The sequence below is a fragment of the Pholis gunnellus genome (assembly GCF_910591455.1).
Source record: "Pholis gunnellus genome assembly, chromosome: 1".
Taxonomy (NCBI): domain Eukaryota; kingdom Metazoa; phylum Chordata; class Actinopteri; order Perciformes; family Pholidae; genus Pholis; species Pholis gunnellus.
The window spans coordinates 24,229,235-24,247,940 of record NC_136528.1 but is presented as its reverse complement, the minus strand read 5'-3'; the positions used below and the strand labels follow the sequence as shown (position 1 = coordinate 24,247,940).

Genomic DNA, 18,706 nt, shown 5'->3' with positions numbered 1-18,706 from the left:
TCCCGACTGCAAACAGTCCCACACAATGAAGCAGATGTCGAATGCCGTAGCACGGCATAATCCGTACACTTTCCCAAACAACCGCTCCTGAAACATGCACGCATAGAAACACACATTGCTTACCGGGTTACACTGCTGTGGCAGGCAAAAGAGCAACAGCATGATGCAGCGGACTATTAGTATCCTTCACGCAGACGTTTTATCAGGAGTTGACAGACTTTTTTTTTTGTCACATGCAGCTTAGCAGAATTTGCTTGACATTTACTTTCATGCTGATAAAAAAATGTGTGGGTGGAAAAGCATGCGCTGAGGATAGCGAATACATGTTTTTAGGTTGAAAGTGAGCGTCTTATCCTCGTAAAGCACGGAGTCTGTTATGTGTGTGTGCTTGTACGATAACAAGCGTGGTGTCTTGTCAATTTGTGCTGTAAGCGAATGGTATGGCCATTATTATAATTGCTTATTCTCTGAGGAATTAATTTGTAAAAAAAAAAGTCATACCCCTTGTCTCTCTTAACATTTCTTCTCCCTCATTTCAGTCTCTTAACCTCATGTGTGTCTCTCTCTCTGTTTTATCCTCTTCAATCCAAGAACCCCAATGACACAATGAGCCTTTAGACTATACACGCTACACCATATACTGTAGCTCTGTTCATATTATATCGCAGCAGCTTCCACACTGATGTGTTGTATCGCCCTTCTTTTCCATTTTTCTTTGTCAGCTCAGCTTTTGATTAGAGAACAAATCGCTTTTCAACATATACTCTACCCCCTCTGTGGGAAGACGCAGGGAGCTTCAGCTCCTGCTGGGACCCCTGAAGTCTCTCCTCTTTTCTTCTTTCTGGGTTTATGGAAGTAGAAGCTAACGGCACTGTATTGTATTCAATCTTATTACAGCACACTAGTCTCAGCCTTTAGTGTTACCAGTTGGAGGATATTTGGGTTTTCATGTCTCTTTAGATTTCTCAACGGGCAGCAAGAACAACTCTGAAGCAAGATAAAGAGGATGTGTTGAAATCCCTCTGTAATGTTGTCTTTCTTTTTTTCTCTCTCTCTCTCTCCTGGTGTCTCCCCACAGACACCTTTGAGGCCCTGATAAGGCAGGCAGAGAATCACACGAATGCCGTCCTACAGGAGTCGTTCGGCGACATGGCTGACCAGGCCGTGGGCCCTGTGCAGGAACTCTTTACAGATATCAGCCTCTTCCTGCTGGGGTCTGAGCTAAACGTTGATGACTTAGTGCAGCGATTCTTCGATGCTCTCTTCCCGCTGGTCTACAATCACCTCATCAACCCAGGCCTCAGCGACATATCGCCAGGCTACGCTGAGTGTGTAAGGTCGTCCAGCCGGGATGTGAGACCGTTTGGTGGGGTGCGCAGCCTCCTGGCTGACCAGATCGCCCGCTCTGGGGTCTCCGGGAAGCTTCTCCTTCAGGCACTGCACCTCGGCATCGAGGTCATCAATACCACAGACCACTTACAGCTGAGCCGGGAGTGCAGACGGGCCCTGCTCAAGATGCACTACTGTCCTCACTGCCAGGTATGGATGCATGTCTCTGAAGTGAAGTTTATCGATCTGAATTAATGAAAGTCTTTTTCCAGCATCACTGATCTCGAAGTAATTTGCTCCACAGGGCTTAACCCAGTCCAAGCCCTGCATGGGTTACTGCCTCAACGTGATGCGGGGCTGTTTGGCAAGCATGGCGGAGATTGACACCCACTGGAGGGAGTTTGTTCGCTCGCTGGAGGGCCTGTCGGCACGGATGCAAGGACCTCAGGATTTGGAGCAAGTGCTTCTGGGAGTTCACACGCTGCTTCACGATGCGGTCGGACACGCTCAGAAAAATGGACCCCGCCTCTCAGCACAGGTCAGATCATCTGTGAGGAGAGATTTATATTGTTTAAGATGGTAAACTTCAAACCGCAATGAGGCTCTGTGGGAGGTGAAAACCGGTACCACCAGTAATCGCAAGAAGAGATAAAGGATAAAGCACTGTAACACTTTTCTATAAAGCATTATAAACATACTAATAATCCATTGTAATATGCTTATAAAACACTGTATATTTACTGTTATAAGCACTCATAAATACGGATAATGCTTTATAACAATAATCAGAAAGATTATACGGTCAAGTGTCATAATACTTCATGATTGTTATATTTATAGTATTCTCATAGTTGTAACTATGTTGACTATGACCACTTAGAGTGACTTATAACCACATTGTATAATAGCATAACAATAATGGTAATTATAATACACTATGATCCTCACAAAAAATGTGACCATTAATGATAAAGTATTATGATACTTGACCTTATGAGTCATTATAAAATGCTTTTTAATATAATAGGACTATTGTTATAAACCATTATGGATATTTATGAGTGCTTATAACTATAATTATACAGTGCTAAGCAGATTTTAAGTATATTTAAAATGCATTTCAGACACACAGAAAGTGATAAACTGCTATTCCAGCTGCCAACAGTACCTCAGATAAGTATGTGGTGTGGAGCAAATTATTTGTATGTGCTAACCTACTTGGCAATAAACATGATTGTGATTGTGATTCTGAGACCAAAGATAAAATGCACATATCACACACAAAAGGTTGGTCAGACCAGAGCAGGCCCAAACTCTCAAAATGCAGCTCCAAGGCAGTCAGAAACATTCTACTTAAACTGCCATAAAACAAAAGTAATCTGTTAAAGTCCAGTCATAAAGTATTAATGTGTAACTTTCTGTTCCCACATTATGGTATTTCTGAAATGAATGCCTCAGGATGTTTTTTCCAGAACTACACTTTCTTTCCTGCTCTGATAGATATGCCACAGCTCCATTCAGTGGTTGTCTAGTGTCACTGCTGCTTGATAGGCTTCACATGTAGTACATTCAGAGAGATGATAGGCTTGGCTGCACTAATGGCCTTAGTATAAAAACCCTGTCAGTCAAGCATTAAAATAAGGCTTATTTGTCATGCACCAGTACAATTTCCCAAGCCTTAAAATGCATGTTTCTCCCTCAGTGTTTAGACTTAAATCTGGGTCTGTCTCATCGGGTAATAGGTGCACAAACTGTGTGGTCCACCACGCAGGCGGCCTGTGCAGTCAGTCAGCATGCAGCGCAGCAGCAGCAGAGCATCCATCCCTCTTAAAGCTCTTGTCAGAGCGTCCGGGGACTCGCTCGCTATAAGGAGGAGGTAAGTGGGTGAAAGACGCCAGATGTGTGCATTGAAAGAAGTACCATTTTCCGATTTTAGTGCATTAAGTCCACAATCAATATGTAAAACCCCTTGTTCAACGAGTTAATTATCTGTGTGCACCGTCTGTGGTTGCTTTTACAGGGACTTTTTGAACAGTCTACGTCTCTACCGTACGTTCTACGGCGGCCTGGCGGATCAGCTGTGTGTGAGTGAGCTGGCCTCTGGTGACGGGCTGTCCTGCTGGAATGGAACCGACATCGTAAAAAGGTTTGTTTTGAAATAAGTCAATACTACAGATGGGGGCGACAAATAAAACAACATCACATGTGTCTGTATGGTAAGGAGCGAGTCACCACAATCCTTCAGAACAGCTTCAGTGCTTCTTTGCAAAGCTTCACAAAACACTTTGGTTTAAAGTCTCCCACAGGTCAGTGGGAGTTTGAAAATGATTCACACCATTGTCCTCAAACCACTCAGTCACCATTCATGCTTTGTATGAAAGTCTCTACATTTGTTATGTTTTTTCATTGTCATTTATTCTGATTTTTTGTCAGTAATTTGTCTCACAAATAACTTACAAAGCGCACTAGATTAATGCTTTTACTTACTTCACGTGGATGATTGACCCTCACCGTGCAGAATGACATATGTGCACAGTTTCACAGTAGAAGATTGTTTTTACATTCCTCTGCTGAAGGGGAAATTGTCTATGTAATCACCTTAAATCTGAGTCCAAGATGATGTGCAGCAGGATTTAATAAAATCCCAACTGGTCAGGAAGCCTATTCTTGTCCAGTATGCAGTTTATCCATCTCATGTCCAGCGGTGAAACGTTTGACAGAAACAATCTTTGAATATTCATAGTTTTTAGATTTTTCAATGAGATTTCTAATGAGGTAATAATGTGAGAGCCTACAGCTCTTACTGTAAATGTCTTACTTTAAATGTCATGCCTAAAATGTACAGTTGATTGACAATCACTCTACAAAGTGTTTCCCAAACCTTTTTTTATAAGAACGACAAACCATCGAGACTCATTTCATAATGGGCCTTTTATCTAAATCGTGAGAAGAGCGAATTTGTGTGTACAAAAACGTCCCTGACCCTTTTTATTGCCATTTCCGCTTCACCTTTTAGTTTCTTGAGTAGGAAAACCACGTTTGAATAATCACAGCTTTGTTTTATGCGTGTGTTATTGAAAACATATACATGTTAAACACTTTATAAATGAGACTGAGTAAATGCATTTAGGAGGAGTTAACAAGCTCTCGTTTCATCGGTGAAACAAACAGAATATACGCTACTCTTTCATGTTAGATTCAAGTACACTTTAAGTCACATGTGTCAAACTCAAGGCCCGCGGGCCGAATCCGGCCCGTCACGTCATTTTATGTGGCCCGTGAATCCGCCAGCAAAAAAAAAAAAAGTAAAAAAAAAAGAAATCAGACTTGATGCAAATTACAATTATCCACTGCTCTCTGCAACGCACACAGCAGAGGTCCTCCCCGATCCGCGCGCGCGCACCTCCACCAGCGAATGTGGTGGAGATGCAGCAGTCGCTCTCCTGCAAGCACCACTCTCCCACAACCCCCCCCCCCCGCCGACGAAGGTCCGGAACTGCCGCTCCTCTTGCGATCAGCAGCAGCACTCCCCCCCCCCCGGGCTGACAACCTGCCCTTAGGGGGCAACCGTGATGCTAATGTGGCCCAGAGTGAAAATGAGTTTGACACCCCTGCTTTAAGTGAATTACAATTATCAGAACAAGTCTAAGATTCAGCCTCATGTGGCTCACAGGAGTACTGCAGATATAAATGTTAAATAAAAGGAAGAAATTCAGCAAATTTATTTGGCGACCCAATTCAAATCTCCTAATACACACACACACACACACACACACACACACACACACACACACACACACACACACACACCCTTCACATGTACGCTGCCCACACAAACGAGCTGCCACCTATGTAGAATTCATCTATTAACTGTTAGTGCTCACAGACATAGATCTTGGATATGAATGGTTGTGAACCGGAGCAAACAAACTGTCCTCTTTCATATCAGTCAGCGGCCTTGTCTCCATTACATCACAGCTCTCCATCTCACCCGTGCTGTCATCACTCAAGGACCCCCTCATTTATCCTTAGTCTGTGGTTGTTCCTCTATAACTGTCAGCCGCTGTCAGCGCTGTAGAAATGGCAAGTTGGCCCGTATTTCAAACTACGGTGAGGTTGTAGTCGCTAGTTCGGGTTAGACAGCCCATTGTAAAGGATGACAGCTTTGTTGAGATCATTTCACAGCTGCTGTGTGAAGGTAAGAAAGAAGGAGGGTGGAAAAGAAGGAGGCCCTTCACAGCCTTCTTAGCGACTGGAGAGATTCACAGGCATTCTGAAGGATGTGTGGTCGGGTGTTGCTCATCAGAAATCGCATTACTATGAAGACAGAGTATCAAGGTTAAGTTTCATTCTAGCATTGACAATTTACACTTTTCATCTTTTTGTTATTTTCCAACATAACACCTCAAGTTTCCATTACAAAGGAGGCAGCCATCTCTGAGTATAGAGATGTTTCTCATGTGCTGGAGGAAGAGGCAGGCCAGCAGACTGTCTATCATCTCTGCCTGCAGCTTCTGGGAAATGTTTATGGTCTGTGGGCTTCTCTCAGCTCTCTAACCCTCCTTCCTCTTTTCCTCATTCACACCAGCACTTATTTATTGGGACTCGTTCACCTCAGGTTCACTCACAGGTTTTCATTTTGATTCGGTCATTACTAAAAAAAAGTAGAGGAAGAAAGCTGGGGAATTGAGAGACGTTAAGAATCTGGGGAGATGTGGCTCTGGGGAGCAGAGTCCCTGCAGCTTAGCAGACTTCCTGCAGATCTACAACCCTGTGCTGCTTTCTATTAGCCTAGAACCATAGATGAGTGGCTGGGAGTCAACACAAGCTGAGACAAAAGCAATAAATAACCTCCTGCCTGCGGGTCATAACCCAACATCCACTGAGGGAGAGGGGAAAAAAACTCACTGCTGGATGGTGGCTGATTTACAGAAGCTTATCGAGGCCTCAGAGACCTTAAACGATTGGCTCTCTCTCTGTGTGTGTGTGTGTGTGTGTGTGTGTGTGTGTGTGTGTGTGTGTGTGTGTGTGTGTGTGTCAAACTGTACATTTGAATGGGTGTGGATACCTTTAATAACATCTCTTTGTGTGTGCTGGCGCAGATTGTTTTATGGTCTTAAAGGAGTAGTGAGTTGCGGCAGAGCTTTGTCTTATTTAATAAAAAAAAAAAGGATGAGCAAAAAGAAAACACAACACAGGGGTCTGAGATTGAAGGAAGATTTAATGCAGGTCCTCATCTGGGCACCTGGTAAACAAAAAGGTAAAGAACAATCAGATACGATCACAGAGGAAGGACACAAGTTGCTTTCATCTCACTGTCTGTGTGAAGGAAGATGATAGGGTCTCGCTTCAGGGGGGAGTTGGTAAACACATTCTTTCTCTTTCTGCTTCGTCCCTCGCTTACACATTCATACTGGGAGGGAAAAAAGATTGGACATTACATTTTCTGATTAGTATTATGATTATTTGCAGTTTTGTCATCTTTTGTGACGGATTATTTTAACTAAAATAATCCCACACAGTCTGAATTGCATTGAACTGTGCGATGGATGCTAAATAAGAAAAAAGAGAATCCAATTTAACAAAATTGCAGGACAAAGGGCTTTATATCTCACCTAAATACTGTTTTGTTACCATCAGAAATGGGTTTGTTGAGTACCGAAAGTTGGTATCTAATGCTGCATAAGATTTGCAGTCTTGTTTACTTATTTACTAATCCAGTATTTACTGATTTAAAGCTACATTTGAGTCTTTTTAGCAGTTGTTGGTCACTTGTGTTGGGAAAACAATTTAGACTTCATTAAGCCTTCAATAATTGATTTTTGTGGCCACTTAGGGGGGCAGTGGAAACAAGCCCTAAACAACAGTGACAATTATCAACTTTTAACAGAAATGGCACCAAGTCATTGCTTTGGAAGACACAAGTAAGTCCTAAGTCTTTGCACTCAAGTCCCAATCAAGTCCCAAGTGGAGACTGACAAGTGCTGAGTCAAGTCCCATGTCCTAAACTTTGAGTTTCGAGTCCTACACATGTCATGCCATTTGTGTTTCTGTTTGTAATTGTCCACCTATGCGTCTTGCATACCGCAATTAGTTTTTTGTTGACCATTGCATACTTTTTGTATGTGTACCAAATTATCTTTGGTCTTTGTCTATTTCATTTTCTCCAACTAGCTCTAAGTAACATAATGTTAGTTCTTCATGGTCAAGTGGATCTGGGCAATTAAGTGTGGTCTTGCTGTGAATGTTCATGGCATGCTTTTAAGATATTGTGGAGGAAGTCATTCTCCCTCTGTGTGTTGTTGTCAGAGCTTCTCCTTGCTTTGTTGACATAGCTGGGCCTGCTGCGCGTGCTTTTTAGTGCATGTAAGGTTATGCGAGCATGTCCCACTGCTCTCATACGACAGTAACAGCTGATAACGCTGTTCCGACCATCAGCGTCGTCGTGGAAGTGTAGCACCCAGCCCTCCGGTTCCCCCTCAGGTAAGCACTGTTAGCTCTGTCAGCAGGTCTGAAGCAGTTTGTACTGTTAGCCCTGTTAGCATCGTTAGTTGTGAGCTCGCCGTTGACATGTTGAGAGCCATTTAGAGGCAATTAAAATGCTCCCAATCTCGTATCTTGCACCTTTTTAAAGATGCTAAACACTCTCCGTAGAGCTGAGGGGGCGCTGCAGAGGTGGGTGATATTTTTCTGTGGATTCATCATATATGAGCGACCTCTTTCACATACATCTTAAAAAAAACATGTTTAAAAACACAGATGTCAGATACTGTATTGAGTATCATAAAATCGAATTTGCAAAGATTAATTGGTATGAAGGTTGGGGGGGTATTGTTATGTCCTTGCATTTTCCCCCTTTGAAGTTGTTAAAAAGTTGTTGTGATTTATGTCACTGGACAGCAAGAGGTAAAAAAAACAGTTAAACATCCCTAATACTCTGGAAGTGTCGGTGATCTTCTTTTGTTGGAGACATTGTCCACATCTCGGTAGAAAGGTTAACGCTTTCCCACATGCTTTCTCCATCCGTCTTGGATACACATACACATACACACACACACACACACACACACACACACACACACATACACACATACACACACACACACACACACACACAAACTGAAGGAATGCCATGTTGCCATGAGCTGCAAACACACACACACACACACACACACACACCAGCTACCATCTTTTTCTGTGTTTCTCTTTTGCAGTAACAGACTGACAAAGACCAAATTAGTCGAGGGATTACAGGGATCCTCATTCCTTTTCAGCTGCCACACCTCTACTTTCTAATTCAGTTTGACAACTGATATTAAAACTTATATGTGAGCGTGTGCGAGGTAGCACATTTATTTTGGAATGTATTTTGCCATATACTTGTCACCCTTACAATGAGAGACAACAACCAGGAGTTATAGCAGTGCTAAAAAGAATGCGATGTGTTATTCATGATTACCTCCTCCGGTGTAGACTCGCTTTAATTTATCCCCACCTGCACTTTGTCTCACAGCTGCCAACACACACCAGGTGTTTGGCGGTGAGTGTACATTTTCAAAGAGCCTTTTTTTCTAATTGAGTACAACAGTCTTTTTTTTTTTACAATTTCTACGATAATAAGGCAACTGACCTTGCATGCTGTTGGAATTTAACTCGGGAGGAATGAGCACTGCGTGATGAATGCTACAGTTTTGAAAAGATGCCTGAGGACATGCGGGTAGATTTGAGCGTGGCCTTTCGTTTAACAGGCCACCCTTCATGCTGGAGTGGCTGTCTGAGCACTGACCTTTGACCTTTCCCGTGTCTCTTTGCTGCCCGGTTAATCTTGAAGAGGTTAATCACATGGTAATAAGAGCCCTGGATTTGCAGTGCAGGCCTCTCTTCAATGTGTGGCCAGTTGGCAGAGGAAAGGTCTGACTCTTTAAATGTAGGTCTATGCTGCTCTGCTCATATCTATTTTATTCTTTTCTTTTTCTTCAAATGGCAGTTTCATCATTTTCCTATTTCGTCATTTGTCTCATTCTCACTTCCATCCCCCCGCTAGATGTGGAGCTCAGGTGATTTGCCTTGGCTTAACTGAAATGACAGCTTTTAAGCTCTGCTAATAGGAATCCACTGAAGAAGCATCAAGAGCTTAGGTTATCCCGGGCTGCTCGGGGAATGTGCCTCCTCATTTGAGGGTTGTCTGAGCCTCACTGCGAAACCCACATGGTGTTCCCATCAGGGGACAGCATGCATGTGTTGAATAATGAAAATATATCTTCACTCTTAAACTTTTTCTGTGAATCCCCCCCCCCCCCCCCCCCCCCCCCCTTGAGGCCCCTCCGCGCAGGCTGCTCATTTCTCAGAGTTGTTAGCCAACAGTTAGTCATAATTCTGTTTGTGGCCCTTGACCCTTTCCCTCTTTTACAGCTCAAAACACATACTTCACATTGTAAATCCTCTTGATGCTTGTTGCTAATTTTATAACAATTAGTTAATAAATCCTTAATTGATAAAGGAAGTATTTTCTCTCTTTTTTTAATGCTTCAGTAAATGATGCAGTACTTAGTTCTCAGAGGACACAGCTATTGCTGTTTGACTGTACTTTTTACACATCAAAAGACCCTCCCAAATAAGTTTATTTATATTTCTGTTATTGCGGTCTGTTCATAAGAGGAATTACACCTTTCCGGGCTGTTGTCAAAAATGGTATTGTTGATACATAGCCCATATAACTCTTACAACATGAAATATGTCCTTATTTAGTGATATAACAATGCTTTATTTTTATTTCTGTAACTTCGTTGAATGTGCATGCCTACTTTGTGGCAGAGGAAAGGGCATACTATACTCCCAGACCTTCGTATATATAAGGTTATATACCACAATAAAATAATAATTTGTACACATACAGCAGTGGGAGTGGTGGGACTCCAAACAAAACACAAGGGTCACAAATAAATACTTTATACTTATACTACATGTGCATATATTAGAGAATCTCCATACTGCCTCAAATATACATAAAAACACAGCTGGTTATCTTTGCACAGGGCACATATTAATGCCCACTCCTCGTCCATTAATAAACCTGCTGGCAAAGCTGTGGCTTTCTGTTCAGTAAAATGACTGTGGTCATTGCAATCGTAAATCCAAGCACTTGAGCCTCGTGTCTGTTTTAGAGCTGTCGTAGCTTTCTTTGACCAGCAGGTGGAGCTCTGCACTTTGAGTTACACTCGCACTGGAAACACACGCCAGATTGCTGATCACTCCACTGCTTCCCTCTGCATCCGTTTTAATGATGTATGGTGGTGGAGAGGTGGTTCTTATCCCCGCTGTCCCTGACAGTGACAGACAAAACCGAATTTAGGTGATAGACAGACACACTGCAGAACATCAAGTCTCAACGCCTCCTCCTGCATTCGTTTGATGAACTGACCTAATTTTGAATGGAAAGGAATAACCTTTTAAACATGCGCTGTCAAATATATTATGCATAGCTGTCCTCTTAGTCACTCTCATGCGAGGAAGTAAGAGAGTTGTTTCCCCTCCATCACATGAAAAAAAACAACTTGAATTGAATGTGGTATAGAATCCCCAGTACGGCAACAGTTCATAAAGTTAAATACAAATATAGCTTGAGGTTTTTCCTCTCTCTTCCTGTCTGGGAACAGACTTGGCAATTTAGTGTCTTGTCATAGTACACAAACCGTAATAGTTTTGTTTTGACGCATTCTCAGTCTTAATCTTTTGGTGCAGTCTCTACAGACAAGCAACAGACAGTAATTCAAAAAGTTACAAATCTTCAAAGTAGACAAAAGAAAGAAGGACAGAGATGGGGGGGCTGATTGGGCAGTTTTGATTGAGGGAGGGAGAGGAGGGAAAGATGAGAGTCAGAGGAACAGGAGAGGGGACATTCTTGAAGAGCTCCTCTGTATTGCGACAGCTGGCTACTGCAGATAACCACAAAACCACTGGAGCACTTGAGGTCTGGGTGCTGCATGGCTAGAGTTCCACTCCAACATGACCTTATATCCTGCCTGGGTTTAGACGCAGGGGCTCGGTCAGAGTACCACATCCTGACGATTATCCCAAGTGACAGAATCAAGAACTGTCTGGCCGACTAAATTGAGTTCATAAGTCCTTCTTGTATGCACGTATAGATGTGTGTGTGTGTGTGTGTGTGTGTGTGTGTGCACGTGTCTCTGTATGCTTTAAAGCCCCCTCCCCCCCCCCCCACATTCGAATTATGCATGATTGCTCTGCACAGATACATTTTCAATCTAGCTCTCTGGAAAAAGGAGATTTCATTTATTTGTGCTCATAAATGATCCCTGATGTTGCTACAGTAACTTCCAGCGAGGTCACTGCAGAAGAGACAGTAAATTCTGAGTTTGCTGGTTGCAGGTGGTGCATGTATGTGTGTGTCCTTCTAGTCCCATTCATTTTTCAGTGTATCCACCCCTTTTTGCTTCTCACGCATGGATCCCCCTCCCCCACCCACACACTCCTCCACCACAAGTTGGACGCCTGCCTCCAGCATCTGGTGCAGATTGTGACCCTGCAGCATGCCAGGTAGCAGGACATTAACAGCCAAGGCCTTATTGTCCAGTGATGAGCTGTCAGAGCACACACCCTCACCCTCGTGTGTGTGATATCGGCCCTGCCTCCCTCTACTGTCGAGCACACGCGCTCGGTCCCCGCGGAGCACTCTTCCTCTTTACCTTGGATATAAATCAGAGGCTGCTGGAAAGCGGGGAACAAAGAGTTTGAAAAAAAAAATTGAAGTGAATGCTCATAAAGAGGGAGCAAAGGTAGCACGTCTTTGGTGGAAAAACCCTCTGTGTGAGCAGGATCTATTTGTTTTGTCATAAACGACTGTTAAGGAAATGGAGGTGACAAAATGTGATTTAATCACAAGGACACAGCAGTATTGTTTTGATGACAAGAGCTGTTTCCCACAGTTCTTAGCAGGAAGAGTTTGGCACTCCAGAAGTAAACAATAGACTAATGGAGCAATTTTAGTAATGGACGTCTAGAATGAAGCTCCTGATATTTCCTTTCTTGTTTTCTTTTGTGTGTGGAGAGTTGGTTGTGCATCCTAAGTATTTTTCTCAGTGTCTGAGACAATCATAATGTTGGCCTGAATGCAGAAGAAAATGGCTAATGTTGAATTCAACACTTTCATGCATGTCTGCTCATGAATAAGAGTTGTGTGCCATCTCATCAAGGGATCTTTATTTCATATCAACTTAATGGCTACATGTAAACCATATCCATGTTGAGTTCTGCTCCAGAAAAGACTTAATTTCTCTCTTAGCAGGAGTGTGGCTGGAAACAAAGACTCTCATATCTTTGTATCGTTGGGTTATCTCACAGCTGCAGGCCTTTGACAATGTGTATGGTACCTTCTGTTCCTTTGATTTTCCACTCATTTGTTAACTAAACATGCTTCCCATTTACTGCCACAAAGTGAAAAATGTGGTAGTCATTAAGTATTCATTACCTGTGCAATTTGTTTCTTCTTTATGCACTTTTAGCATGGAGAAATTTCTGAATGCGTAGGTAGCTCGCATTTGGAATATTGACAAAAAGACAACCTTTATGCTGTTCAGCGTTTTATTATTCACAAACAAGCATTACAACCAGTAAATCTGCCCATTATCCGCCATATGTTCATCAAAACGGTACAATCTGCAGTGTCAGTTCCTTATATAGAAAAGTAAGATAGTCATTGGAGGTCTTTTCTGTCTCTATCAGGGAGTTTGTACCCACAGAAGACTCAGCACCTCTTTATAAGTGGAAACCACCTTTTAGCTCCTGACCTAAGCTGAACGCTAGGTGTGAATATGCTCTCATTAATCTCACCTCCCACAGTAAAAAGGTCTGAGTCTGGAGGCTCCCTGAGAATACATCTAAAGAGCTCTTTCATTTCTCTGATGTAAACACAAATGTCTCCCAACATCAATGCGGCACACCGCGGGACGCCCCGAGACCAGACTTTTGCTCTCTTATCATTGTCCCTGTAATGTTGTCCTGCAGTTTCTATGGAAACCAAGCCGGCCTTATTAAAAAAAAGAAGAAAAAAAGTTTCACCTTCTCTGAGTCTGCCCTTTACCTGACAGCCAAGATAAACGAGCAGGGTCCTGGGAGGAAGGCAACACAAACATGCATCTCTGCTCAGTGGCCCGTGCTCATTGGCTCTCTGCTGGAAGCCCTTATTTACCTTAATGCTGGGAGGTGGTGGTAATGGGGAGGCTTGAGGAGGAGGAGAAGGTGTGTGTGTGTGTGTGTGTGAGAGAGATTGTGATTACTCACAATACCTCCCATCATCAACCTTGAACCGTGCTGCAATAAGAAAAGGAAGAAAACAACTCTTTCTGGCCCCCATAATGCACACGGGCCAGATGATGTCATATGTCACCTTCAGCTAATGAAGGTGATGATGACATGCATGAGCGCCGCATACGTTCACCATCTGCTCGGTTCCACTGCGCTGGAGCTGCTCCCCGCAATGCTGCGGAGAGGAGTCGAGGCACGTCTGCCTCACAGTGCGAGTGTCCCCCGGCGCCGCCGCCTGCATCCCGATCACTCACCGCGGGTTTAATCATGACTTCACACCACAAGCTGCTAAAGTGACCAGTCTCTGAGGCCACTTATTTCACATGACCTGAGCAACCACCGGCCGGCTGGTATACCAAATGTTGATTTAGTAAATGATGTGTTCATTTGCCTGGTGGGTTTTCTTTACATATTATGCGTTAAATACATTTTTTCAGCTTACCTTTAAAAGAGACAATAACAAAATGTCAAAATAAAAGACTTTAGGATCCTCAATAAGACGCAAACATATTTTTAGATATCAATGTTATTAAAATACAGTAAACACAAGACAATAAAACTAGAAAGGAGTCTACAGATGTATCTACTGTAGTAAAATGTAGAAATGGTATCTAACATTTGTGTATTTTGATTCATCTTCACTGAGGCATTAGGTTGTTGCAGTAACAGCAGACCTAACGTTTTAATAATTCATGATGTTGGCTTACTTTAAAGAAATATGAGTCAGTAAGTAAGTAGACCAGTGTTTCAAAGAGTGAAAATAGTGTTTTTGTTATCGATCAACCTGCTGATTCTGTTCTGTTTTTGGTGTATAAAATGTCCGGATTTCTTTGTCCAACAAACATTCTGAAACTCAAAATGTATTAAGTTCACAATGATATAAAAGCATCAAATGTTGCCATTTTAGAAGCTGGATCTAGATAATTTAAATGATTAATAATCACAGTCAACACAATTGTTAAGTTTCTATGGACTGGTTGATCGATCACTCGACTAATCATTTCAACTTTATTGTAAATTGTAAATAGAAAATTCAGCGTTTCATGGATTTTGACTAAGCATCCTTGGTGTTAAATATCTGTTAAAAACTGATGAATGAATATTTGTCACGTTAGACCCTGTAGATGTGTTTATTTTAATATGGCATGTACTTTGATTCACACATAATGTTGGAGCTGAAACAATTAATTCAAAAATGTCTGCAACAAAACATTTTTTTTCAGCTTCTAAAATGTGAATTTATTTGGTTTTCTTCATGCTCTCTCTGATGTTGAATGGTAGATATGAGGTTTGAATTGTTCATTTTTCCCTATTCTGACGTTTTGTTGACCGAATAGATTCATCCAAAAAATAATTGGTGGATTAGTTGATAATGAGAGTAATTGTTAGTTGCAGCTGTACATAATGTGACTGATGACACATTTGCAGATTTTAAAATGTGCTTAAAGTAGATAAAGTCATTCATTTTTTTTCCAAACAAAGCTAGTAAAAGGAGAAATTACTGAGCACATCTTGTTCCGGCAGCTTAATTATAAAGAGTGACAAATCACAGATTGATTGACTGATTGGTTTTATTGTCTTTTTTACTTCTTAAACATCAGTACATTTCTGCCATATCCTCTTGTTATATAGTCCATTAAACAGAAATGCCAAAGGATGTATATTTTCCAGACTCCCGCAGGTGTCATTTTATTCATTACTTCAGAGAGAATTGGCTTTCACATTAATTACATTGAGAAGCGAAAACCGCGTTGTTGCCGCTGCAGGATATGAAAGTTCTGATTGGCAGGCGCTTGACTCCAACTGTTGAGCAGGGTGTACAAAGGTGAGTGTTGGTGAGTGAAGATGATCTTTAGATAACATCAGGTGACCTTTGAGAGCAGCCGAAACTATCGGTCTCCACAGGGATACTCTCCTCCTCTTGCCATGTCTTGACATGTTTTTTCTTCCCCTCGCTCGCTCTCTTTTCTCTCTCCTCTTTTTCCCCTCTCTGTGTCTGGTGAGTGGAGTTTCTGCGAGTTGGCAGCCTGTATCTGATCCTGAAGTAATTTACTGGTAGCGATAAGGAAGTGGTGTGCACAGTCTTTCGCTGTAGTCCTTTCTGACAGGGCAATCTGAAGCCCATAGAGAACAAATTGGAGGAAAAGTTTGACTCCAGATAGAAGGGAAACACGCGAAGTTATTATTGTACAAATTCAACAAACTGAGATTGAGTGGGGAAACAATCATCGGCGACTGCTGATTACATTTTTAGTGGCGTGCTTTTATTTCATTGACTTTGGGAGTGGGAATAACCACAGAGTGAAAGTGAAGGGTGGAGTGGTGTGTTAATGAGTTGGCTGAGACCCTCCTGAAGAGCTTATTTGCACAGTTTTGTTTGTCCATTTATAATTTTGTTGTTTACTATAAAGCACATTTTGTGATAAGACAAAGAAACATTGTCTTTTTTGCCTTTGACCAAACAAGCTTGCATCAGCTGATATGTACGTATTGTGTGTGTGTGTGTGTGTGTGTGTGTGTGTGTGTGTGTGTGTGTGTGTGTGTGTGTGTGTGTGTGTGTGTGTGTGTGTGTGTGTGTGTGTGTGTGTGTGTGTGTGTGTGTGTGTGTGTGTGTGTGTGTGTGTGTGTGTGTGCCCGAGTTGTGTCGCGTCCAGCAGAGTTATTTTTTTTTCTTCTTTCTATCACAGCCAGGCAGAGCAGGGTCATTGCCTCAGGGATATTTTGGAGAAATGCTCCCCTGTTCTGGTCAAGAAGAAATATGAAAGAGACCCTAAATCAAGACACAGGGCCCCATGAATCATGTCAGCAGCTGAGCTGAAGAAGAGGGATGAGACCATCTGTAGCAGCATATGAATGGCTAACTGACTCACAGTGGTGTTGACACAAGCTGAAGAAGTGTGAAGAAGTTGTGAAGATTAGCGCTGCCGCTCGCCGCATAGCCTGGAAACCTGCTTCAGTCAAAAAGGAGCAAACCCAAATATGCTGCATGCTCCATTTGTCACTCTGACGTTTTACAGAATTGCACGGGGGAAATTTTTTTTGTGTTCTAAAATAAGACACATTTTTATAACAACACATCTATAACACCTAAAGCCAAGCTGTGTGAATTGTTTGCCAGCTTCTTCCTGAAGTTTCTCAGTTTTTTTTTTCCCCTCTGGCCTTTTATTTATTCACTGATTGATTGGATTGAGCACATTGCCGGGTGGGCTTCTGAGCTACATTAATGTGCTCTTGGAATATGTATGTCTGACGATGTGTCTGTGACTCCTCTACAGACATATTTTGATTATTAAGGAGAATGGTGGGATCACATATCATGCAAAAACCCATCTTGTCAGGCTTCAAGTAACGCTTGTGTGAACAGTAAGCCAGAGCACAGACCGATACACGTCCTACTGGCAGCTACGGGCTTGTTTTCATGTGTGCGGCGGTGAGGTTAGCAAAGATGCTGCAATACCGTCAGTTGTATTACAACTGAAGAGTATATCTTTTTGTTGAAAGAAGAGCAAAGATCGACACTGGAAGCCGAAAGTGCCAGCCTTTTCCCAAACAGTTTCCTATGACGGCTTCTCTTTTGGTTGTGTGTAATTAACCAAGACACTCCAGGCAAAAACATTGTTTTTCATGCACTGGTCAATTTAGAAATGTTTCCGTTTTTGCTTTCATAACATGTCTTCTTTTTTAGTTTACTACACTTTGTCTATTTGGGTCTGTAGATTTCTCCCAAATTCACGAAAATGTAGCATTAGATGTCTCATTTGCATATTTTAACATACAATTTCAGAAACCTTGTAATACCAAAAATACTTATCTGTATGTGTCAACTGGGGAAGTTTCATGGTGATTCTGTTTTTACCCTATTCACCTGTAGTGAATTCTTCAAAATGAGGTGAATTTTACAATACATATCTTTCAAGGCAGTTTTCTCAAAATGAGTTTTTTCTCAGATGCAAATTAGCACATTTAATTAGATAATGAATCATTTACATATTTAAACATTTTCAGAAATCTTGTAATACAAAGAATAATTGTCGATGGCAAGTAATCAACCTGGGACGTGTTCATGGTGATATCTATTCGTGAAATTCTTTGCCCTACTCTGTCTGAACTGGAAGTTATCGAGGGACTTTTAGGAAACTGTTAATTAGACAAGTAGATGAGGCAGGTTGACGTAAACAACATCATGAAACAACACAACACTTACACATGAAATCACATTATAATCCACACACAGATGGGTGTCTATCTCCTGTTAACTTAATCTAAAACAAACTTAGGTGTAGGATTGTAGAATAAGAATTAATTATCACTGAAATATAAACTGAAACGAATGATTCCTCTAAAGTGAAGTAGCAGTCAAGGCATTGTTATGACATTTAAATTACACGGACACTAACCTGTCGTATAAGCACCTTGTGGCGTCGGTAAATGAGTCTCTTTGAGGAAGGACTGATTCGCTGTGCCCAGCGTTAAGGGCATGTTATTAAAGCGCAGTAACAAGACAGGATAATCACAACTTCACGGCCAACCCTAGGGCTTGTTATTTAAAAAAAAATCGCCACATAAATTAAGCCATCAAACCGCGTTGGCACACAGTCCACGCTGAGGGAATGAGGTATGGACGTGTAGGCAGTTTCAAGCTCATAAACTGCAGCTATTGTAATGCAAGTGAAAAGTTGTGGTGGAGGATAATGTACAATCTTCCTCAGAGAAATTATGATGATGATCTTCACTGAGTGTGCAGAGTACACCTGTTTAAGGCTGACAGTGGGAAGATGAATTCCCCCCTAAAGTCCATAGCCAACCCAGAAGCATATCATGGTTTGGACCAGCTCAATGTTTTACTTTTTTTCTTACTGTTCGTTGAATGTTTTGTTGAGTTGTTCTAATGTACTAAATTTACAAAAGCACATGCATCAACCTTTTTTGGGGGGGGGGGAAACTGCACTTGTTTGTTTACTGCACATCACTTCCCATCACTCTCAAATGAAATGTTTAAAGCTTTTCTCTTTCAGTAGAATGCACACTGCAGCTGTGAGCACAGCATCTTAAA

General features: G+C 41.9%; 1 protein-coding gene across 1 annotated transcript in view; it reads left to right on the top strand.

Moving 5' to 3' along the window:
• The window catches only part of gpc5a (glypican 5a), a gene marked incomplete at both ends in the record, with an annotated part of 108,538 nt that overhangs the window by 24,710 nt on the left and 65,122 nt on the right, over positions 1–18,706 (top strand). The window contains 4 exons of the mRNA XM_079165562.1: positions 1,079–1,539; positions 1,634–1,867; positions 3,072–3,205; positions 3,350–3,475. Coding sequence (XP_079021688.1) covers positions 1,079–1,539; positions 1,634–1,867; positions 3,072–3,205; positions 3,350–3,475 — 955 coding nt within the window. The remainder of the gene's footprint in view (positions 1–1,078; positions 1,540–1,633; positions 1,868–3,071; positions 3,206–3,349; positions 3,476–18,706) is intronic.